General features: G+C 49.3%; 1 protein-coding gene across 1 annotated transcript in view; it reads left to right on the top strand.

Moving 5' to 3' along the window:
- Positions 1-866: 866 nt before the first annotated feature.
- KL (klotho) overlaps positions 867-24,157 on the top strand; it is a 49,880-nt gene continuing 26,589 nt past the window's right edge. The window contains exon 1 of the mRNA XM_004449662.2: positions 867-1,679. Coding sequence (XP_004449719.2) covers positions 867-1,679 — 813 coding nt within the window. The remainder of the gene's footprint in view (positions 1,680-24,157) is intronic.

Genomic DNA, 24,157 nt, shown 5'->3' with positions numbered 1-24,157 from the left:
TGCAGCGCACAACTTCCCACGGATAACTGACTGGCTAAGTCGGAGGGAAAAGCTAACACACGTGATCATTCATAAAAGGGAGGCAAAGGGCCAATAAATGTTCTTTTTTTCTTTAAGAACAATCAACAAGTGTGATGTGAAGTTCTCCCAGATACAAGCAAAGAGCAAACCCCGTTCTGAAATAGTTCAAAGATAAGGGTCAGAGGGGAGCAAAGCACACATCCGACACGACCCCTGGCGTCCCTCGCCGTCCTCCCTCGCCATCCTCGAGGGCTTCCTCGCCGGGGGCTGCGCAACGGCCCCGTCGGCGCCACACCCGCCCTGCGGCCCGTCAGGGTCCCTCCGCGCCCCCTTCCCCCTGGCCTTCCCTCTGCAGCTTCAGCCCGGCCCTGACCCGCGCCGGCGACAGGGGTCGCGAGCCTGCCTGCGCCCGCGGCCGGCGGAGCGGAGCGCAGGTGCCTCCCGCGAGCCCCGGCGGGGCCGCTCTGCCCAGGCGCGCCGAGGAGCCGCGCCACCCGCAGGCCGTCGGCCCCGCGCCCTGCCCCGGAGGGCGCACGGCTAGGCAGGAGAAGGCGCTCGGGCACTCAGGCGTCGCCAGGCGCGCCTCGGCGGCCCCCGGGAGCGGCGGGAGCAGGTGCCCGGCTCGGAGGCCCGGGAGCGCCGGCCCGGCCCGCGCCCGCGCTCGCGCCCCCTCTCCGGGCACCCCGCTCCGCCCTCCCCGCCATTCCCGGGCGTCGCTGGCTCCCAGGTAATGATTGCCAGCGGGGCCCGCGGCGGACGCGGGGGTGGGCGCCGGGGGTGGGGTCGGCGCGGGGATAAAGGGGTGCCGGCGCGCGCGGCGCTCACTGCGCCCGGCTCCGCGCACCATGCCGGCCCGCGCCCCGCCGCGCCGCCCGCGCCCGCCGCTGTCGCCGCCGCCGCTGCTGCTGCTGCTGCTGGCCCTGGGCGGCCGCCCGCTGCGCGCCGAGCCCGGCGACGGCGCGCAGACCTGGGCCCGCTTCGCGCGCCCGCCCGCCCCGGAGGCCGCCGGCCTCCTCCACGACACCTTCCCCGACGGCTTCCACTGGGCGGTGGGCAGCGCCGCCTACCAGACCGAGGGCGCCTGGCGGCAGCACGGCAAGGGCGCCTCCGTCTGGGACACGTTCACCCACCGGCCCCCGGCGCCCCCCGGGGGCCCCCCGGCCGCCGCGCGCCCGTCGGGCCCCGCGCCGCCGCCCGCCACGGGGGACGTGGCCAGCGACGGCTACCACAACGTCTTCCGCGACACGGAGGGGCTGCGCGAGCTCGGGGTCACCCACTACCGCTTCTCCATCTCCTGGGCGCGGGTGCTCCCCAACGGCAGCGCGGGCGCCCCCAACCGCGAGGGCCTGCGCTACTACCGGCGCCTGCTGGAGCGGCTGCGCGAGCTGGGCGTGCGGCCTGTGGTCACCCTGCACCACTGGGACCTGCCGCAGCGCCTGCAGGACGTCTACGGCGGCTGGGCCCACCGCGCCCTGGCCGACCTCTTCGCCGACTACGCCGAGCTCTGCTTCCGCCACTTCGGCGGCCAGGTCAAGCACTGGATCACCATCGACAACCCCTACGTGGTGGCCTGGCACGGCTACGCCACCGGGCGCCTGGCCCCCGGCGTCCGGGGCGGCCCGCGGCTCGGGTACCTGGCGGCGCACAACCTCCTGCTGGTGAGTGCAGGGGCGCGCCCCGGGGCGCAGGGGCGGGAGGGCACGGGGCTCTGCGGCGCCCGTCGCGGGGCCCCGGGGAGGCACAGCCCAGGGGGCCACCGAGCAGCTCCGGCGTCCCCGGGCGGGCAGCCCTGCCGCGCGCGCGGGCGCCAGTGCCCCCCCGGGACCCGTCTGTCACCAAGAAATGGGAGCCGGGCTCGCGGGATTCTTGCCCTGGGGCTGAGGGCTTCTTGGCGGTACGAGGCGGGAGGGGTCCCTCGGGCAGCGAAGGGGCGAGCGTGCGGAGGGCCACGAGGAAGCCAGCTTGGGCGGCCGCCGTGCCCAGCGCGTTGCTCTTGGCCAGAGCTCGTGGAGATGTCACGAGCGCAGCGCTAATCCAATCAGCTCTGTCGCGCTGGTGGCACAAGTTCACGTGGCAGCCAGTGGGAAGGTGTCAAGAGCGCAGCGCTGGAGAGCGCTGTGCCCCGACTTGACTTGCGTGTTCGCCGGCGCCAGGGTACCGCTGCGTCTAAGACCAGGAGGGGAGGGACTCGGCAAGCAGTCTCAAGCGGAAAAAGACAGAAACCAAGGGGATGATGATCGTGTGCCCTGACAGCTGGTCTCTTCAGTTCAAAGGGTTCCAGATGTAAGAGATGATTAGCCTGACAAAACTAATTTCAACCCCCTTGTGCAGCAGTGTTTGTGAATTTTGACAGCAGGAAATATTCATAAGTCATCATAAAGTTGTCCCCCAGATCTTTCAGTTTCCTTTTCTCCTTTACTTAGCACATGGTGTCAAGTGCACATGGTGTCAGGTGCTGGTACACATTTAACGGAAGTTTGTATCACGGTAAAATATTTTATGTCCATGTGTAAACATCTGAATAAAAGTGTTTAAACGTGTGATTTTTTGTACTGTATTTTGGTGAATTGTGGCCCTATTGGAAGACCTCTTTTTAAAGTTAGAGTTAAACCACATACTTTTGAACAAATTCAAAGACCACTTCTAAACACTTTCAAACAAACGCTTAGGTAACTGAAACAACAATACCGGGTTGTGGAAGAGTTGGCAACGCTCTGAGTTGCTGGGCATCTATGAAGTGCTGGCACCTGTCGCTCTGATGGCCAAATTAGATCCGATGTCAACTCCTCAAAAGCTGTGACCCACCACTGGTCGTAAAAGAGTCTTGGATTTGTCTGATAAACACATTGTGATTTTATGTTCATCTAGATCTCATTGTATTTTAGAGAAATGACTCACGAGGCTTTTGAGTCTGTAAATCTCTTCAAGGGATCAAAAGACCCTAAAAATCGCCTCTATGCCTATAATATGAAAACTATGAGAAATGTCCCAACTTTGGAAGAAAACCATAAATAGGATCAAGTCATGTCAGAAACAAAGAAGAGATTCATGGATCACCTGGGGTACCTGGTCGAACATTCTTGCAAAACCCCTACTTTATGCTTAAGTAATAAGAGTTTTATTTTTAGAGTGCTTATAATAAACTCCCTAAGTACACAAAAGTAGTCAATCATTGCTACAGTGATTATCCAGCCATTTCATGTAGAAGATGAGAGATTTGGACTGCATGAACCCTCACTCGGATATTTCAAATAATCATCAGATTTTTGGTCCTTTGCACACTCTTGGCTCTCTGATTAACTCCTCTGTTATATATTTTTGAATCCTGACACAAAAAGAGTTTGCCAAACACTAACCATCTTTCCCAGAAATGCAGTGGACTTTGAGTTCATAAGAAATAAGTAAGAGGTAGACCCTTGGTTTTGCTGAGGCTGCAAGCAAAATGTTACTTGCTGTAAAATATTAATTATGCTTTCACATGTCTTTGGGTTTGGAACTGAGTCACTGTAGCTTTCAAGGCAGGTGCTATGAGCAGAGAAGCTTATCTTAAATTACTTCCTGTTGTTTTGACTGTCCCTTCTTGCGGGGAGGGAATAGGAATTTTCCACCTTATTTGAAATGATATTCTGCGGATTTTGGTGATAGGAGATTTCACCTGGGCAGAGCCCTGGAGCTTGGATACTGCTGCTGTGTAGGCCCGGGTGTCCTCAGTCCCAGCAGGTCCCTCTGCATTTGGGAATCTGAGGCTGGTGAAGAATAAAGCTGCTCCCCCACCCCTCTCTAATTTCCACTAATTTAAAAATGGGCTCAAGATTCCCCCTGGGAGACCGGAAATTTGAAATACCCCAAGAGTCAAGGGTATGTGAAACCGTGCCTGTGGTCTGGAGGACAGGAGGCAGCCAAATTACAGGAAAAATAATGGGGGGGGGGGGATCCTGCTCAGAAAATAATGGGGGTTGAAATGCTCTTTTGTGGGTTCCTGATGCTGAGATGAGACTTGACGAAAATAGCCTGTTTGTGTGGTGAAAGACAGAGAGAGAGAGAGCATTTGAGGACTGAAAGAAAGGCCCCCAGAGGAGCTAAGACCTTGGAGTGGGGCGGTTTGTGGGGTCCCTCTCTCCTCCGCGTGTAACCTCGAGGGAGGACCCCTGAACACTGGCATGCCCGCCACCCTCCTGGGGTCACCTCTATCCCTGTTGGCCCAGGCGATCTCCACGAACACACCGTGTATCCCAGCAATTCCAGCTTTTGCATCTCCAGCCGGGACTTCTGCCTCAACTCCAGATTTGAATAGCAACTGCCTCTTCCACCAGATGTCTAACGCGCCTGTCCACTGACCACATCTGGAAACTGGTGCCTGCTTTCCCCGTCTCAGCTGTGGCGACCCGCGTTTTTTCAGGGGTCAGTCCCCAAGGCCGAACTCCTCCCCTTTGGGCACACCTTACCCCCAACCCATCACTGTGCCCTAGCTCTCTGTCTGCCTTATAAGGGGGCCAGAATCCCACTGCTTCTCCTCATTTCTGCTGCTACAACTGAGGACCAAGCTGGCGAATAAAAAATGCCCTGTCTGGGACCCCTACTGTGTGCCGAGACAGCTGTTCCCAGGGAATCATTGTTTGTGAGCAAGGAGATGTCCCTGCTTATTAAAATCACCTGCTTTCCAAGAACCAGCTCAAGGGCTCCCTGGCCCCCTCCTCAGTGCCACCTCTTCCATCGTGAGCCCATTCCGCCGGCCACTACCACGTTTTCTTCTCTGTAACCAGTCCTCTCCTTTCACGTCTCTATAAGCAGAGCAATTCGTTAAGGGAAGAAACTGTTCATTTCCTCTGAGGTCCCCTAAAATGGCAGCTTGCCCCCGGCAGGTGCTCCAGAGGTGGCTTCCGGCCATCGAGAGCCTGGATTGGCCTTTCTAACCCATGTTCCTGTGGCTTGGCTCTCCTCTTCCATGTCCTTGTCACTTTCGGAGGGTCAGGGAGCACAAATCCTAATCCAATGTGGAAATCAGTCGACCTAATGGGGCAGAATCTGACGTTTTCAGTGAATATATATGGCTCATCGTCAAATTTAGGGCTACCTACACCAACAGCAGGAAGGCATTTTCAGAATGAGGGTCAGCAGAGGCTTATGTTGGAAGACCTTGTTATCTAGAAGGATTGTATTTCCCCAGTTAATAAGGGTAAGCAATTACCAACTAGATGTATGCTTAAACTACACATGATGTGCACTTTTAGAAAACAATTTTCTTCTCACTGAAGTGTATCAGGTACACGGTTAGAATTATCACCTGGGTTGTAAGTTAATGTCTTTCATTGAATAATTCAGAATTCCATAGTGTGTTTAATCAGAAATAGTTAAAATATCTCCCAAAAACCTTCACTCACTCCTCTTTGGATATCTGATTGAACAGAGTGTTGTTTCTAGATCATGGTCAAGCCCCAGGGGAAAAAACTAAGGACAGGAAAAGAACTAATAGGGTAAATTCAAAATCAAAGCAATGTTTTAGTGATGTAAATTATTTTGAGTTAAAGAAAAGAGGGAAAATGCAGACTACTGGGCATCCAAGGAAGCCCAAAACAAAGAAACACCCCTTTGCTACCTGAATGCAGCGTGAGCAGTGGCTTTTGCACACAGACGCTTTCTGAGGTATCAATTTTTCAAAAAATGCAATTGCTTTACGTTGGACTTTTATTGTAATTACTTGGTTGCAAAAGGTACCTTCCTTTCAGTGACTATTCTCTTCCTGTGGCATGTGGGGAGTTTTAGGGATAGAAGGAGAATAGAATACATACCCATTGGGAGGGCAAGAAATAAGGAGTGGGTGAATGAAAGAGACTCACTGTTACGGAATCCTCCAGACCCAGACTTTCAAGAAACTCCAAAGTTTTACTAGTAACCAAGCCTTAAAGAGGTGAGCATGATCACCTTTTAAAAACTATATCCTGACATATTCTGCATATAAACTTAAGCTGAAGGACCCCTCTATTTGCTTATCAGCAAAAGATGTTGTAGGATTAAAATTAAATCATATATGTCAACTTATTTTGGAAAATATGAAGTATTAATTTACTGTCAATGATAAAAAAGAGAGAAAAAGTACTTCTGGAAGGATCTTCTGGAGCTATTTAGGATTTAAATGATTTAGAAATTGTGGCTCATTTAACTTCTTAGTTGGCAACTTATAGACTTAAAGTCTTCTTCAAAATTATCTTAAGAGCATTGGACCAGAAATTTTCAAATCATTTTGAAAGAGTCTATTTTACATAAAACTTATTACCAAACATATTTTCTGTGCCTAGCTTGATGTTAAAAAGAAAGATACTAAAGTTTATGACTGATGTAATTTAACAGATTGACCAAACTAAAGACAATCATTTAGTGAATTTTCATGGCCCCCGAATGAATACTTTTTTTTATTAATAACATTACTGTTTGAAGTGTGGTTAGCAGATCATCATCCATGAACAAGTATCATCATAGTTTGATAAACTACACAAAATAAACAAAAAGCAGTTACGTGCATTGTTTCAATATAATGGCTAAGGAAATAATACTTCCACGTCTGTATGTACTTTATTCAATAATTAAAATTGTAGAATTAGAAGCGACCTGAGAAACCCCAGGTGCAAATTTTTATGAAGACAAACTCCTATAGAGCATCCCTTTTCTCGACTGTTTTCAGCCTGAGGAATTCAGTTCCTCCTAAGTCCGTTTTCGTCCTTTGAATTGAGCTGAAACCTGCCCTGCAGAGGCCTGCTGTCCCTTGGCTCTGCCTGCCCACACTCAGAAAATAAAACTCCTCACTCTTCTTGAACAGGCTGCTAAGTTCTTCCTGAGTGTTTCCTCCTCAATGCTAAGGACCGCTCTGAGAAGAATTTGAGGGAGCTGGGCACGTAGTCAGAGACGTTTATTGAGACCCTACGGTGTGGCGGGCAGGAATGGCCACTGTCTTCGTTCCCTGGCTGCTAAGACCAGTACCTCACAGTGGATCGGCTTTCAGCAGGATGGCTCACGGCCTCCGAGGCTGGAAGGCTGCCTTCCTCAGCCTGGGGTCTTCTCCTGGCTGCTGGGGACCCTTGCGTCCTTGGCTTTCCCGTCACATGGCGAGGCACATGCCATGCCTTTTCCTTTCTTCTCTGGCTTCTGGTGACTTCCAGCCTCCCAGTGGCTTGCTCCGGGGGCTTCTCTAGAAGGTTCCAGTAGGAGGATGAAGACCCATCCTGATCCTGCTGGCCACTCCTCAGCTAAAGTCAGCACAGCAGAGGGTCCTGTTTACGATGGGTTCATGCCCCCAGGGCAGGACTAAGGTAAGAACCTATTTTTCTGAGGTACATAAGGCAACCTCCCACAGCCACTAAAGTGAATTTCCTGAATAGCCAGTAAAGGTGATAGGAATAACACTACCCAGCAGGACTGAAGCTACACAGCTTGCATTTTTAAAGGAACTGTTTAGAAAAACCACATTTATCTCAAATACCTTATGCAGTAATTCAACTTGTCTATATGCCTGTGTTTAAAATCCATAATTTAGTGACATCATTTTCACTGAGATAACAAAACAGATGTACTTATCACATAGCACCAAGCCAAAATTGCTGTTTCTTTGCATATGGTCAGTCTCTTCTGTTGCCTGGAGCCAAGGCCAACAGTTCGGAGCTTAGATGAGCATCCCTCCTGCGGTCCACTCCCACAGATTGTCACCCCGATCCTTGAAAGTGGTGTTCTGAGTCATCAGGCACATGGATTGGGGCAGAAAGCAAATTCATTAGTTGGAATGTATCATCAGCATAGAAAAATAATAGAGTACATCCCTCTCCACGGGTGACTAATAAACTTGGGTCGGGGATCTGAACTTTTGACGCCATGGTGACAGAGTTGCCTGCCAATCCTCACCCCACGGATGACGTGCCCCCGGCATTCTGGCCCTCCCTCCATTCGAGAGAGAGCCTGGCCCTGCTCTCTCTGATCAAGCTGGAGAAGGCAGAGCCTTCAGGGCCTCGAACCCCCGGCAAGAAATGGCAGGGAAGAAGGCCCCTGAAAAGCAGTGGCTCTGCCGGGGCCCTGGTGGGCCCCTCCCCAGCCCTCGCCGTCGGGGACCGAGTGCCCCCTCTTCCAGGGCCGGCCCCTGCCCCCGCTGAATCCCGAGGCTGCCAGTGGCCTCTCGCGCAGGCCCCTCTGTTTTCTGACGCTTCTCAGCCGGGCAGGCTGTGGTCTGGGAGGGAAGGCAGGAACCGTCGGTGGGATCTGCTTCCGCCCCACCCTCCAGGATGACTCGGGAGGAGATCCCAGGTCTGGACCCACCTTGAGCTGTAGGTGGAGGTGGGCAGGGGGTGGGGGGTGCCCGGTGCCTCCAGGCCAAGGCCCGGCGGCTCAGCCCTGCCCGGCTGGGGGAGGCGCCCCTGCCCACCGTGCCTCCCGTCCCTCCGGCTGCCTCCTCACCTGGTCCTCGCCCTTCAGCCCTTCCCCGCTCTGGCCCTACCATGCGCCCAGCGCCCCTTCCCTCAGTGCCCCTGCAGGGGTGCGAGGACCGCCGGGCCTTTCGCTCTGGGCTCAGCACCCCCTCCCTGAAATCATCTGGCGTCAGACACAGCTCGGATCCCTTTATCTTCTTGCTTTCGGTATTTCTTACCCAAAGCACGCTTCTTGGTCTACCCAAGGATCCCGTCTCCCCCAGGCCCCTAGTTTGGGCTGTGCTTACAGTGCACAGGTAGCTGGTTCTCTTCACCCCTTCATGTCCAGGGCCACATTTCAAAGTGTCCCGTGTGACAGAGGCCAAAAGGCTCCCCTCTGTCCTGCAGGCTTGCCCCTAATTGTGGTGGGGGCTGGGGGGGGGGGGCTCGTGGCTGGCGGCTTGGGTGGTGGAGCACTCCCGTGTCACCATTTCCAGGAAGATAGGACCCTGCCCACGTGTCACCTACAGATTCGTCAACAAATAAGTCCTTTGGGGACAGTGGGGGAGCCAAGGAAGGGGACTGGGAGGTATTGGGGCTACTGGGTGGGGGAGCAGCCAGGGAGCAGTGCAGTGCAGGGCTGGCAAACTTTTCAAGGCCAGGCTTTGGGCTGCGCGGGCCAGGCAGTGGCTGTGGCAACTCTGTACCGTCCTTGCAGCACCGACGCAGCCACCCCCCAATGCTCCAAAGATCTGGCATGGCCCTGTTCCAATAAAGCTTTATTGGCCAAAGCAGGGGGCAGGCCGTGATGCTTGGGTGGGGGTGTGCCAGGCACCTCCAGAGTGGAGATTTTTACTTTCTGGAAAACAGAACAGGCTGTGCAAAGTCAGGGCAGCCGCAGCTGGTCACAGCCCGGTGAGGCCTTGGGGAAGGAGGAGGAGCGTGGACAAGCTACCTCGGGAAATCCGAGGCGTGGAGAGGAGCTGGAGGCGGCCTTTCTCGGCCTGGCTGCTTCGGTGTGTCCTGAGACCCCGCCCGGCGCCCCTGGCCTGCGTGGCGCTGCGGGCTTGCCGTCGCTTGTCGCAGCTGAAACCTCAGGCTTTGTTGCTTTTCCCCGGGACGACTGCTGTAAGGCCAGACTTCCTCCGTCACCTCTTTTGGTAGTTATTTCTGAAATTTTAATCTTATTAAATTTCATCTTCCACGTGCAAAGACAGAATGTTAACCACCTTTGTGGGTAATCCTTAGAAGCTGGAAATAATGTGCAAATATCAGAATAGGTGATGGGTTAAAGGAATTGTGGAAAGCTCCTGCAGTGGAACACCAGGTGAATGATGAAAGGTCGATTTGTGCTCATTAATGCAAACTCGGTGTATTGTTCAGAGAAAAAAAAGGCAGTTATCTTGAGCTTTTTACACTTCTCTTCCAAGTACATAAATGTGCATAAATACTGCACACGGTAGCTTGTCTGGCTGGGCAGGCCCCTCCGGCCTCTGGCCTCTCCTGCAGGACACCGGCCCTGCCCTCCTGGACCTGGGTATGCGGCTGTCATGAAACCTTGTAGTTCCTCCAACATTATTGAGACATTTGTCTTCCCCCGACAGGGCCTTGAGCTTTGAGAAGCCAGAACATGCACATCGTGCTTTGTTTCTCATTCCCAGAGCCTCACTGGGCCTGGCGAGAGGAGGCAGGCAGATGTTTGTTGCATCAGTGAAAGAGTGGACACACTCCTTCCCACCCCTTACACTCTGCACACATAGGCACACATGTCCACAATGCAAAAGGAAATAATGAAACAATGGAAATGTTAACTACCAGTGGGCATTTCAGGGTAATAGAATTACAAGTGATTTTTTCCCTTTCTGGTTGTCTGGTTTTTCCAGGTTTTTCTAAACTACAACGTATGTTCCTTTTGTGATGAAGACATAATAAGTAGTATTTCTGAAAGGGCAGATTGAATTCACCCATCAAATTTTGTTCCCTCTTGAAACCCCGATGAATGTCAGTAAAGAAACTATTAAAAGGAAAGAAAGAAGAAAAGAAGAGAGAGAGAGAGAGAGAGAGAGAGAGAGAGAGAGAGAGAGAGAGAGAGAGAGAGAGAGAGAAAGAGAGACCTACAACAGTGGAGAGACCAAGAGAAGAGAGAGTAACAACAACATTTTGGAAGCTGAAAAAAATATGTGGACAAATATTGCTGGCTTAGTAGTCCCGAGGAAGCGGATTGCTAGGTCCACAGTGCCGGAGCCCTGTTGAGATTGCGGAATCCTCAGGAAGCTGAGAGTAGTGACACCAGATTCTCTGAAACTGGGGCAAAGGGAGTGAGTGGTTGAACTCTAGGGACTTGGTTGAAAGCTACTTAAGGAACCATTGGATTTCTAGATCTCTTCCTCCAGTCCTCACTGCTGGGCACCTGCCTCTCCTCCACTCAAGGAGAAAACTCCAAGTTAATTCTTTGGAGAGGATGATGTAGGTTGTCTGGACTGGGGGGCCAGGCACACTTGGAGCTCAGGCACCACGTCAAAAAAGGGGAACAGGTAAGCACGTGTGATTGAGTTCTGAGGGCCCAGCCCTCTTCTCCCACCAGGCTCTCCGAGTGTTGGCTATCCTACTTTTTATTCTCCAAGCAAGGAATGAAGAATCTTCTCCCAGGAACCTGATAAACTCATGAGGAAAGACCTAAGACACTGATTTTAGAGGTTCCCCAACGAATGGCCAAGATAGATCACTCCGCAGCCAAGCTTAAGTCAGCCTTCCCCACCACAGGCTCAGAGCTTCCGAGCAGTTTTCAGTTTCTCGCTGTGAAATACGAGTGGACAACCGAGGGTCCCAAGACGTCTGAGGAAGCCTCTAAGGTAAAGGCTTGAGACCAACACAAAAAGACAACAACAACAAAGCAACTTGTTTTGAAACAGATTCTTCTGGGAAGAGAACAGCTTGGAAAAAACCCACAGCAATCATAAGAGAAAATATCACACCTAGGAAATAGAAACAGGATAATAGAACAGAACCTTCAGAGGACAAAAAAGAGCTCCTGGGAATTAAATACAGCAGACGTGAAAAGCTCAATAGAAGGGTTAGAAAAGAAAGTGGATAAAATCTCTCTAAAAGTAGAGCAAAAAGACAAAGCAGTAGAAAATAAGAGGAAAAGAAAGAAAGCTGGAGGCCAGCCAGGAGGTCCAACATTTGAATAAAAGGAACTCCAGAAAGAGAGTGGAGGAGTGGAGTGGAGAGTGGAGGAGTGGAGTGGAGAGTTACACCGGTGACGCCCCCACGCCCCGGAGCCTCTCGGAATTCCTGTAGTTTCCTCTCACACGGACCCGCACTTGCCGGGGCCGTGCCTGGGCTAGGCTGGCTGAGTGAGTGCACGCGAAATTGTTCTCCTGGGTTACTCCCTCCAAACAGCCAGCCGCAGTGCTAGGACCGGATCACGGAAAGGCCAGCGGCCTTGTGGGGAGAAACTTCGGCGGGTCAAAGGCCATCTTGGACATCCCGGCCCTCGCGGGCTCCGCTTGGCTTGCTCTGCTACGCTGCAGCGGTGCATCAGAACCACCCAGCCCAGCCCCGTTAACCCCCGCGATCCTGGGAAGGAACGTGTCATTGTTGCTTCAGGCCCCCAAGTTGGGTCGGTTTGCTTTATAGAAATAAGTAATTGAAACACAAGAGAAAGGAAATCTAGTTCAGGAAGTTTCCCTAGAACTGCAGGGCATGCATCTCCATAAGGAAGGGGGAGGCCTGGGTGTCGCTGCAGAATGTACCTGCCGTGGTGCTGCAGGGTCTGTGTCCCCAGCCTCCCTTGGGGGAGTCACGGGTCTGGGAACTGGGGGAGCATGGCTTTTTTTTAAAAAGATGTATTTATTTATTTATTTTTAAATTTCTCTCCCCTACCCCCCCACCCCCGTGTCTGCCCTCTGTGTCCATTCACTGTGTGTTCTTCTGTGTCCACTTGTATTCTTGTCAGCAGCACCAGGAATCTGTGTCTCTTTTTGTTGTGTCATCTTGGTGTGTCAGCTCTCCGAGTGTGTGGCACCATTCCTGGGCAGTCTGCACTTTCTTTTGTGCTGGGCGGCTCTCCTTGCAGGGCCGATTCCTTGTGCGTGGGGCTCCCCTACATGGGGGACACCCGTGGATGGCACGGCACTCGTGCGTGCATCAGTACTGCGCGTGGGTCAGCTCCACATGGGTCAGGAGGCCTGGGGTTTGACCCTGGACCTGCCATGTGGTAGGCGGATGCTCTATCTGTTGAGTCAAATCTGCTTCCCTGAGCATGGCTTTTTTTTTTTTAAATTTTTTATTCATTAAAAAAAAATATTACATTCAGAAAATATGAAGTCCCATTCAACCCCACCGCCCCCACCCCCCACTCCCCCCGCAGCAACACTCATTGCCATCTCTTCCCCGTTTCCACACTCGCCGCGGGTCTTGGCAGCTGTGTCCACTGTCCCGGGTGCTGTGGCCAGGTCTCTGTCCCTTCAGGATCCTGCCATCTGGGGGAGGGTGGCAAGGCCCGCAGGGGACGGCCTCTGCCGAGCTACTCCCACAGTCCTGATGGCCGTGATGGACGGAGCGTCCTCTGGGCCTTCTCGTGGAAACAATCCCCTCAAGACTGGTGGGCTCGCCGGGGATCAGCCCAGCATGCCCACCCTCAGCCTCCTCCCTCCTTCCTCCACCAGCTGTCGGCGCAACTCCAGCCTCTAGTCTGCGCTCAGCGCTGGCCTCTGCTTTCTTGGGGCCTTAAGAGGCAGCAGTGGGTTTGCCCCTCCCCGGGGTCCTTGCCTGCATGTTAGATCCTGTCTCCAGAGAGAGCCCCTAGGCCATGAATCCTTGCTTACCCGCTCTTATCTTCCAGCCCGTTGGTCAAGTGACCTCAAAATTCAATTTGACTCAATAGATAGGGTGTCTGCCTACCACATGGGAGGTCCAGGGTTCAAACCCTGGGCCTCCTGACCCATGTGATGAGCTGGTCTACGCGCAGTGCTGATGTGCACAAGGAGTGCCCTGCCATACAGGGGTGTCCCCTGCGTAGGGGAGCCCCATGTGCAGGGAGTGCACCCCACAAGGAGAGCCGCCCTGCGAGAAAAAAGTGCAGCCTGCCCAGGAGTGGTGCTGCGCACACGGAGAGCTGACGCAGCAAGATGACGCAACAAAAAGAGACACAGACGCCTGGTGCCACTGATGAGAATGTAAGCGGACAAAGAAGAACACACAACTGGGGATGGGGGTCGGGGTGGGAGGAGAGAAATAAATAAAAATAAATCTTAAAAAAAAAATTCAATCCCAGTCATCCCCCACCCCAGGTTCTTTCTAGCACGTGCTAATACTCTTGAAGCTACTTTGGGGTGTAATTTCTTGCCTTCTTTATCATGCGCAACGCATCTGCCATGGGGGGTTACGATCGGCCTTAAAGCCCTGACTGGCAGCCTGGCAGCCCCCGAGGGGCCCCACTTGTCACGGAGGGGAGCGGTCTCTCCAGCCTGGGGCAGACTCTCCCTTACTGGGAATGGGAGGCAGTCCTGCAAGCTGCAAGGGCTCACCGGTGTCTGAAGGGCCACCTCCTTGGGTTCGGTCCTATGGGAGCAGCTTATGAGAAACTGACCTCGGCTGGAGAGACGGTGGATGGGGGGCGGGCAGCGGGTGCCATCGGCTTTCTACTCTGCCCAGCGGAGACCCAGGCAGTGCACTTTCACAGAGAGGAATGCCGTTGAGGCAGTGAGCGGAAGTTATTTCCAACTGCGCACTTGGTATTTATCTACATTCCCCACCACGCACGAGCGTGGAATAAGGACATTTCCAGACACTCAATGTCTCAAACACGGATCCTTCATGAACCCTTTCTTGGGAAACTCCAGAAGGACAAGCCCACTCACGTGATGGAGGCAAGAAGGAAGAAGACACAGGATCGAGAAAACAGCAGTCCTGACTCAGGAAGCAGTGATGAAGTGTAGACCCAGGAAGTCAGCAGTGTAGACCTCGGGGCAGCCAGTCCAGGAGGGTGGGATGGAGGATTCCAGGAGACGCAGCTCCAAGAAAAATATGGGCTGCTGGTGTGGCCTTGTGGGAGTCTGTGCTGAGGCTAGTGGAGGGTGTAGGAAGGTAGCCACAGGCTCAAAGGAAACTGAGCACATGAACAAGCAGTGTCATTATTTTATTTTTTTAACAAATCAATTTTATTGATACATATTAATAAAGCATACAATTCATCCAAAGTGTACCATCAGTGGTATGTGGTATAATCACATAGTTGTGTATTCATCACTTCAATCATTATTAGAGCATTTTCATTATTTCAATAATAAACAAAAAACAAAGAAGCAAGAAAATTCCTCACCTTAGCGGGATGCCAACTCCCACATCCACTACCAATTTGTTAGACATACAGTTATACCACATCCTTACAATATTTGATATTGTCTATCGTTTTCATTTTAGCTATTCTAACTGAGCCAGGGTACACGACAGAGGTTTTAATTTTTATTTACCTGAACACCAATATGTTGGATAACCACTTCTATGAAGTGTCTATTAAAATCTAAATGTGGAATAAGAGGTCAGTTAAAGAACCATACTTAAAAATACTTGCTTTTCTGCAATTTGCAACTTATACTATCCAACAAACTTCATTGTCACTGTCATTTCAAGTCAAATCAACACAGAGATGCAATGCAGTCTTTTTGTGTGAAACCACCCGTCTTTTTTTTTTTTTTTTTTTTTACAGAAATGGAAAAGCCAATTATCAAATTTATTTGGAATGGTAAAGGGCCCAAATAGCTAAAAATGTCTTTATTTTTAAAAAAATGTTACATTAAAAAAATATGAGGTCCCCATATACCCCCACCCCCCTCACCCCACTCCACCCACATCAACAACCTCTTTCATCATCATGGCACATTCATTGCATTTGGTGAATACATTTTGGAGCACTGCTGCACCACATGGATAATGTGGTTTTCACTCTCCCCCATTCCACCCAGTGGGCCGTGGCAGGACATACAATGTCCAGCATCTGTCCCTGCAGTACCACCTAGGACAACTCCAAGTCCTGAAAATGCCCCCACATCATATTTCTTCTTCCCTCTCCCTACCCTCAGCAGCCACCATGGCCACTTTCTCCACATCAACGCTACAATTTCTTCCATTACTAATCACAATAGTTCCATAGTAGAATATCAGTAAGTGCACTCTAATCCATACTCTATTCCTCCATCCTGTGGACCCTGGGATATTTATGTCCACTCCACCTCTATATCAAGAGGGGGCTTAGATTCCCATGGATGCTGGATGCAATTCTCCTGCTTGCAGCTGTAGGCACTCTTGGCTCCTGGTGTGGTGGTTGACCCTCTTCACCTCCCTGTCAGCTGGCCAGGGTAAGTCCAAGAAACCAGAGGGTAGGAACCACAAGTCTGCTGAGGCCCAGGGCCTGGCTGTCACATGGACAGTCCAGAGATTCAGGTCTCCTGAGTATATACCAACCCCAGCACCAACCACAGGTCTGGTAAAAGTAACAGCATGTGTAGAAAGGTCACATCTGAGTCCAACTCCATCACACTGAGGGACACAAACTCCAAAGTAGGGCCAACTTACATGGCACTGAATTCCAGAGCCATCTGCCATGATTTTAGAACCTGTGGGTCTCTGTATCCATCAAGAGAACAAGTACCTGGGCTTGTATCTACTTTGGCTGTCTCTGGGACCCTGCAGAGGCATGTGTAAGTGTGACCCCTCTGATGACCTCCTGACTTTTGGAGACTCATAGCCATATAAACGCTTTTGTCCTTTCCATTTCCCCCCTTTTATTCAAGGTCAAAAAGCAGTTTTTAACACCTGATATTACATGTAGGCTGAGATAATCTGCTGGTCTGAGTTGACCCTTTTATTCAAGGTCTTTTCCTAGTTATCATCAGCTGGTGCTTGGTAGTAATCCCTCAGCACCAGGGAGGCTCATCCCTGGGAGTCATGTTCCATGCTGGGGGGAAGGTAATGCATTTACATGCTGAGTTTGGCTTAGAGAATGACCACATTTGAGCAACATGGAAGCTCTCAGGAGGTAACTCTTAGGCACCCTGCAGCTCTAGACCTAGTTCATATTTCAGGCACCCAGGCTCATAAGCATAATCATCAGTATCCAGGACTCATTGTTGGACCATCCTTCTTTATTGGTCTTTGCCATTGCACTTGGGGGATTATTGCTGTTCCCCTGGGGAATGTGATAGAGCTCCCCTGGCTAGGAACTCAGCACTCCTTCGGTTGTAGCAGTGTCATTATTGACTTCAGGGACAACAAAATAAGAAAGCACAGTCTTTATTGCTACATCACAATGCTCATCTGTGAATTATGTGCATGTTTGCAAACTACTATTAATTAAATCAACAGTTGTTTTAGAAATAAATTGACCATGCAAGAGAACTAAATCCTCATCTACTGTAAAATGAAGTCAGTAGATACTGTCTAAAGTTGATGACTCAAAGCTCATATCATTTGGAAGCATAGAGATGTGTAAATTGCAAAAGAAAAAGTCATAGTAGTTGAAATTGGTTGCCTCTGGGGAGATTGTAGGGAGAGTTGGAGCAGGTAATGGGGATTTTTGCTATCAGTTGCTTAGAACTCTGTACTTGACATTAAACCATGAATATAGATTAGTTTCATAAATGTAAAAATAACAAAGAAATAAACTTTTACCATCACTTTAAAAAATAATCTTGCTAGTTATAGCACATATTTGTAACATTCCAGCTTTTATAGATACACTCCTCTATGCCCCTTCCGCCATCTCCTAGTAACCTCTAAGCTACTTTCTGATGTTTCTATTTCACATTTGCTATTTCTAGGCATCTCTTATAACTGACATTATGTAACATTTGTCCTTATGTGCCTTGCTTATTTCACTGAGCATGATGCTTTCAAGGTTCTTCCCTGTTGCAGTGTGTCTTATAACTTCATTCTTTCTTATGGATGAATATGTTCCATTGTGTGTATCTAGGACATTTTGTTTATCCATTCACTTGTTGATGGACACTTGGGTTTTTTCTACTTTCTGGCAATTGTGAACAATGCTGCTCTAACTATTGATGTACAAGTATCTGTTTAAGACCCTGTTTTCACTTTTTTTGGAATTGCTGGGTCAAATGGTAATTCTGCATTTAACTTTTCTTTGGAGAAATGTCTATGTGAGACCTTTGCCCATTTTATTTTATTTTTTATTTTTATTTTTATTTTTTTGTCATAATCTTTTAAAAAAATTTTTTTTATTGACTTTGTAATAATATTACATTAAAAATATATATGTGAGGTCCCATTCAACCCCACCCCCCCACCTCACCTCTCCCCCACCCAGCAACACTCGTTCCCATCATCATGACACATCCATTGGATTTGGTAAGTACATCTTTGGGCACCTCTGCACCTCATAGTCAATGGTCCACATCATGGCCCATACTCTCCTCCATTCCATCCAGTGGGCCCTGTGAGGATTTACAATGTCCGGTGATTGCCTCTGAAGCACCATCCAGGGCAGCTCCATGTCCCAAAGACGCTTCCACCTCTCATCTCTTCCTGCCTTTCCCCATACCCATCAGCCACCATGTCCACTTTTCCCAATCCAATGCCACCTCTTCTATGTGGACATTGGATTGGTTGTGTCCATTGCACCTCTATGTCAAGAGGAGGCTCAGATTCCACATCCTTTGCCCATTTTAAATTTCTTTTTGTTGTTGTTGCATCCTAAAAGTTCTTTATATATTCTGCATATTAAGTCTTTATCTAGTATATGGTTTTCAACTATTTTCTATCATTCCGTAGGTTGCCTTTTCACTTTCTTGAGAATGTATTTTGATGTACAAAAGTTTTAAATTTTGATAAGACCAAACTTATTTATTGTTTCTTTTGTTGTTTTTGTTTTATTATCATATCTACGAATCCATGAAGTTTTGCCCTTACGTTATCTTCTAAGAGTTTTATAGTTTTAGCCCTTATATTTAGGCGCTTTATGTATTGTGTGAGGCAGGGGTCTAACTTCATTCTTTTGCATTTGGATATCTAGTTTTCCACGCACCATTTGTTGAAGAGACCATTCCTTCTCCATTGTATGTACTTAGTACCCTCGTTTGTTGAAAATCAATTGACCATAAATGTGTGGGTCTATTTCTGGACTTTCAATTCTGTTCCATGGGTCTACATGTCTATTTTTCTGCCAGTACCACACTATTTTGATTACCATAGCTTTCATTATAATTTGAAATCAGGGAATGTGAGTCCTCCAGTTTTGTTCCTTTACAAAATTATTTTGACAATTTATGGCCCCCTGTAGTCCCATATGTAGTTGAGAGTCAGCTTTTCCATTTCTGCAAAAAAGGGCTGCTGGAATGCTGAGATCTTTTTGAATCAAGCTTTGATACATCTGAAAATTAATGTCTTATGGGATTTCATTCTTTTGATGATAAAAATGTTAAAAAGGAATAGAGCCATGAGTCGACTCTGCGATAGGGTTAGTCACCTTCCCTCGGGTAGATAACGCCCAGTAATCAGCGATTCAAACGTCTGTCAGTGTTTGACACTTAATAAACAGTCAGTGAATATCTGATGAACGGACACTCTTAGGATATAAGGTATGGTTACCGGACAGCAACGATACTATCTAGTATATAAGCCAACATAGATAAAGAGAGGGGCACCAGTGGAGCTGACCACATTTTGTAAGCCGGAATGAGTGGAGGCGAATAACTGATGTGGGCAGGCAGAAGACGCTGTCACCTGGAGAGTAAGGGAGAAGAAGAGAGCTGAGTGGACTCACAGAGCCCTGGAGAGGTCCAGGTGCTGGCCGGGGCCACGTGAGTGGGGAGGACAGGGGCGTCACGTGGAGGTCTCCAAACAGAAGCGGCAAATCCTCAAACACTGCCCCCACTTCCAGGGCCAGGACCCTGCCTCCCCACCCAGACAAGAAGTTGGAGGCTTACTCTCTGGAGGAACTGATGTATGGAGAAATGGTACTTTGGGGCCCTGCATAGAACAGAGGCAGGGAGTGAGCGGCAGGTGGGAAACAGGCTGACTTCCTATAGCACCTGTCTCTCTGGTAGAAGGAGGAAAGGAAAGGATTTCCCTTTCTGAAGACCCCAGGGGGTCCAGAGTAGGGATCTCACACACTGACAGTGGGGAGGGGGTCCCCTAATGGAGTGACAGGCTTCCTAAGGAGTCAGCATGGGGCGTGGTTTGTTCTCCATATGCTGCTTTGATGCTAACGGTTTCCAGCCAGTTTTTAGTACCTTTCTCTTAACTATGAATGGACAATCAAAAGATATTTAATGACATTTCCCAACATGAAAGAAGAGAACAAAATAAAACAGAAAGCAAACTGAGGAAAGAGATCATGTAAGAAATTTAAAAATCACACACACAAACTGAAAAGAAACAACCAGAGAATATGAAAAAAATTTTGGGTATAATTATTAAAATAAAATGTTTTGGAGAAAGAGTGAAAGGTAAAGTAAAAACAATGCCTCAACAGTAGAACAAGATGACAAAGAAAGGGAAAATATCAAAGAAAGGAAAAGAGAGTTAAAGGACCAGCCACAAAGGTCCAACATCAGACTAACAGGAGTTCCAGAAAAGGAGAGTAGAGAAATGGCACTCAGGAAGTTATCAAAGACACGCTCCAATAAAAAGTCCAGGACTGAGGAAAAGAGCTTCAGCTTTAAAGAGCCTGCTGGGGTCCTAGCACAATAAAGAATAATAATAAAAATCTATATCCTGGGACACCGTTGTAAAACTTCAAAACATCAGCAATAAAAAAAATGTTTTAAGACTTTGCAAGGAAAATAAAAGGTCACATGGCAAGGATCAAGAATCTGAGTGCCTTTGGGCTTCCCATCAGCAACACTGCACTGTTTCCTGGGAAGCTAACTAGACACGTGAATAAGCAAAATTAGAAAGTAAAGGAAGAGGAGGAAACAGGACCTAGAGAAGTGTGGTTCCAATCCACAAGCGAGAGAAAGGAAATCCCTGGGATGAGAGGAACTCTGGAAGCATGGAGTTCAGATTAGACCAAGAGGATGGAAATTTCTAGTAGAGAGGGGAGGTCTCTAAATGAAAAAGTAGGCTCAGTAGAATAGATGGTATGGTAGATAATATGATAGAAAATCCCCAAAGCGTTTTATAAAAACACATATAGAATACTATGCAAGTTTATATTTATAATAACATTTCCTTTTAGGGGCAGCTGTTTGTTTTCCCTTGAATAAATAATCACCTCATTATTAGCTCTTCAGTGAACAATATTTATATAAGGATGACGATGTAAACTCTGATTAATGTTTTAAATTAGAATAGTTATTTGGGAGATTGAGGAAAGAACCTCAGGGGATGTAAGAGTTAACACATTATTCTGACGAGTCACTGAATTTCAGAATCAACATCTTCAGGAATAAGGAGGTAATTACTAGACGTATCAGCTGCCTGGGGAGCAGGCCGGGAGGTTGGGGGGCTGGGAAGGCACTGAATGTTTTCATGATATGCTTTTGGCCTACCTGATTTTAAACTATACGAATGAATTTTATTATAAATGATTTTTAAAACTTCTACCACTGAATAGTTTACAAAGTGATTTCATGTATTTTGTGTTTTAGGCAGGTAAGTAGGTTGAGGGGTTCAGAGGTTCAGAGAGTTTGGCTGACTTTGTGGCATGAGAATCCGGATTTCCGGAACCTGTTCCCAGCGCTCATGCCAGCTCTCGGCGCCGCCTCCTACACGCCGTGCTGGGCCACGCGGGCCACAGTCCAGCCTCTTGCCCACGCATCAGCGGAGCTGAATGTCAATCCTCACCGGTCTCCAGCATCTTTAACCTGCTCTAACATCTGACTCAAACCATTCTTAATTTAAAAGAACAAAACAAACAAAAAAACAAGATCCAGACTGTTGGTTCCAGTTACTACCGCTGTGTCCTACAAATGGTCCCCAAACTTAGAGGCTTAAACTACCATTTTCTTTTGCCCGCCTTGTGGAGGGGCAGGGGCAGGGAAGCCGCGGCCTCCGAGGCTTACCTGGGTACCTGGGCGCCCACCTGGCGGGCACCGAGGCTGGCCATGGGCGGGGCGCCTGCACCTGGCCTCCCACACGGGGTCCCGGGCTAGTCGCAGCTTCCCAGCTCCGGGTCCCGACGGACCTGGGTACACACTGTCTAGACTTGGCCGAGGTAGCCGCAAGCCCTGCAGATTCCAGGGGAGGCCCCTGCCCCGTCCCTGGTGGCAGGAGAGGCGAGGCCGTCCCCGGACGTGGCCACTGTTGGAAATACAGCCCTCCAGGCAGCGCAAGCTTTCCCACCGCCGGCCAGGCTCTTTCCCACCGTCCAGTCTTTCAGCGCAGGTCTTAAACTGCCTCCCCCTACAGGAAGCCTTCCCGAGGTACCCTCAGCAAGAAGCAATCGCCCTTCCTGCCAGGCCACTGCGTTTGTAAAAAGGCCCCTCTTTGGGCACTTCCACTTTCAGTCTTGTGTCATAATGATTTGGGGTGCCTGTGTTTGGTCCCTCGCAGTGTGCTGCAAAAGAACGTGCGCTTCTAAGCATTGGGTAAGTGCTCACTTAAGAAAAACTCAAAGTTATCTTTGAGTTAAATGATAGCTCAAATCACAGTCATGAAGGAGTTCATTGCAATTCATTCTGGTCTCTTTTTTTTTTTCCCCTTTGCAATTCTCATTTCTGAAAATGAAAGATGCCACATGATCTGTTCTGAGGACTTGCAGTGGGAACTGTGTGTGCCCGCGTGCTTGTGTGTACTGCTCTTTGCTTGGTGAAATAAAGGAGATAGGAAGTAAAACACCGTGTGTTTACCATTTGATTAAAAAGCCTTTTGCTGGTTTTAAAATTTTTTCTTCTTCTTTTTATTGCCTTCGTCGCAGTTTTAATATTTCACTTTGTCACCGGGGAAGAAGGGCCAGAGCTACTCGCTGCTGTTTCCTGCCCTAGCGGCATCCTCCAGGGCGTAGCAAATTGGTCCTCAACCACGGAGACACGTGGGGCCTTTTGACACACTGCTCGCCCTACCTGGAAAGTTCTCCCACCCCGTGCCGCACCCCCTTTCCAGGGACCCCCTTTCTCAGCCTCTTGCTCAGAAGTCACTCTCTCACTGAGCCACGCCTGCCTGCACCTCTTCACTGCCGCTCTCAGAGGGCTCGTCCTCCTCTCGGCAGGTGGGAAGCGCAGGCGGCCCAGCGCACCTCTGGGAGAGAGCTGCCCACACCCACAGGTAGCTGCTCAGGAAGCTGATGGGGCCGGCTCTCTCGGTGTGGCTTTTTAGCCTCAGGATAGCAGAACCAATAAAATGAAGCAAAAGTCTTTGGTATAAAGAGGCTATTGAAATGCAACCTGAGACCCTTCAATCCCCAGACAGAAGTTAATTCTTTGGATTTAGAGGTTGCTCAACACGGAGGGCGGAGAGGCTTACGAGTTCGCTAACACCCCGGATGATCCTTTGTGTGTGCAGCGCCACAAAGCACAAGGCTTTCTTGTGATAAAGAATAAGGAGATTATTTAAGATCACGAAGGGGGGTGGAGGGGAAAATTTTCCTGAACTTGGAAATGGGGCCGAGGGTTTACTGTGTCCTTGCTGAGGCGGGTTAATCCCATTTGGGGGGGTGTGTGTGGGGGGGTGGGGGTGTAAAAGTTGGGGGAGGGGTGGCTGCTGCCTTTGTGAGATTTGCTGCTAACTGTGGATTAGGGTCTTTTACACGCTAAAGGGTGGATGTTAATCTGTAGAAACTGATAGCGATGGAAATGATTCCTGCGGAATAGGAGCACCAGTGAATTCTGTCCCGGGGAGATGTAAATGGGAAGATGACAACCACAGTGGAGGTTAATGAAAGGGAAATCAGGGTTCTTTTGAATGCCGTACAAAAAATTGCTTCTCACTCCTTGGCATCCCCATCTCCCTCTTCTTGTTCTGTATTTCCCAAAGCACTCACCATCTTCTAACATACTTTATAATTTAGATTTATTATGCTTATTGTTTATTCTCCTCCTGCTGAAACAGGACTTCTTAACAAGGGGTCCGTGAGCAGGAACTGAAATTCAAAAAAACATTGTTCTCGTGGGGACGTGTTGGTGTGTGGGTGTGTTATATTTATTAACTAATATACAGTGTAGTGTGGACTTAGTAAGGGGTCTGTGGTTTTCACCGGCCTGGCAAAGGGGTCTGCGGAACAAAAAAAAGCTAAAATGTAAGCTCCACCAAGGCAGTTACTTTAATCTAATTTGTTCACTGTTGTATCCCAAAGCATGGAAACTGGCAGAAACATAGTAGAAGCTCAATAAATACCAGCAGGATGAAAATGTCCCTTGACTTGGATGAGACTTTGAAATTCTTTTGACCTTGACTCACAAGAAGAAAGGCATTTTGCATCTTGACACATACACAACTGAAATGAAAGCTTCATGAAACAATACTTAACAAAAATCCTCCCAAGTCATTGTTGCTATTTGGTTGACAAAGTATCCAGTTTGTGACTGGAGTTTGAGTACAACTTTTCCTTTAATCACAACTTTGTTATAGGAGACTCAGAGGAGCCCTGATTCCTGTTTTTGTGTCTCTGTTTTCTGCTAGCAGTGGAATGAACAGTGAGGGAAAGGCAGGGAGACTTTAGGCTAGATGAGAAAATGAGCCAAGAAGATAAAGAACTCAGGTTAAGTGATGGACTTTCAAGGCCAGCAGAAGTATCCCATGCTTCACGAGGACATTTCCGTAAACATTTATTCCTATACTTGGCAAAGTAA

This window comes from Dasypus novemcinctus, chromosome 15 (genome assembly GCF_030445035.2).
Source record: "Dasypus novemcinctus isolate mDasNov1 chromosome 15, mDasNov1.1.hap2, whole genome shotgun sequence".
Lineage (NCBI taxonomy): Eukaryota > Metazoa > Chordata > Mammalia > Cingulata > Dasypodidae > Dasypus > Dasypus novemcinctus.
This window is presented reverse-complemented; position numbering and strand designations above follow the sequence as displayed.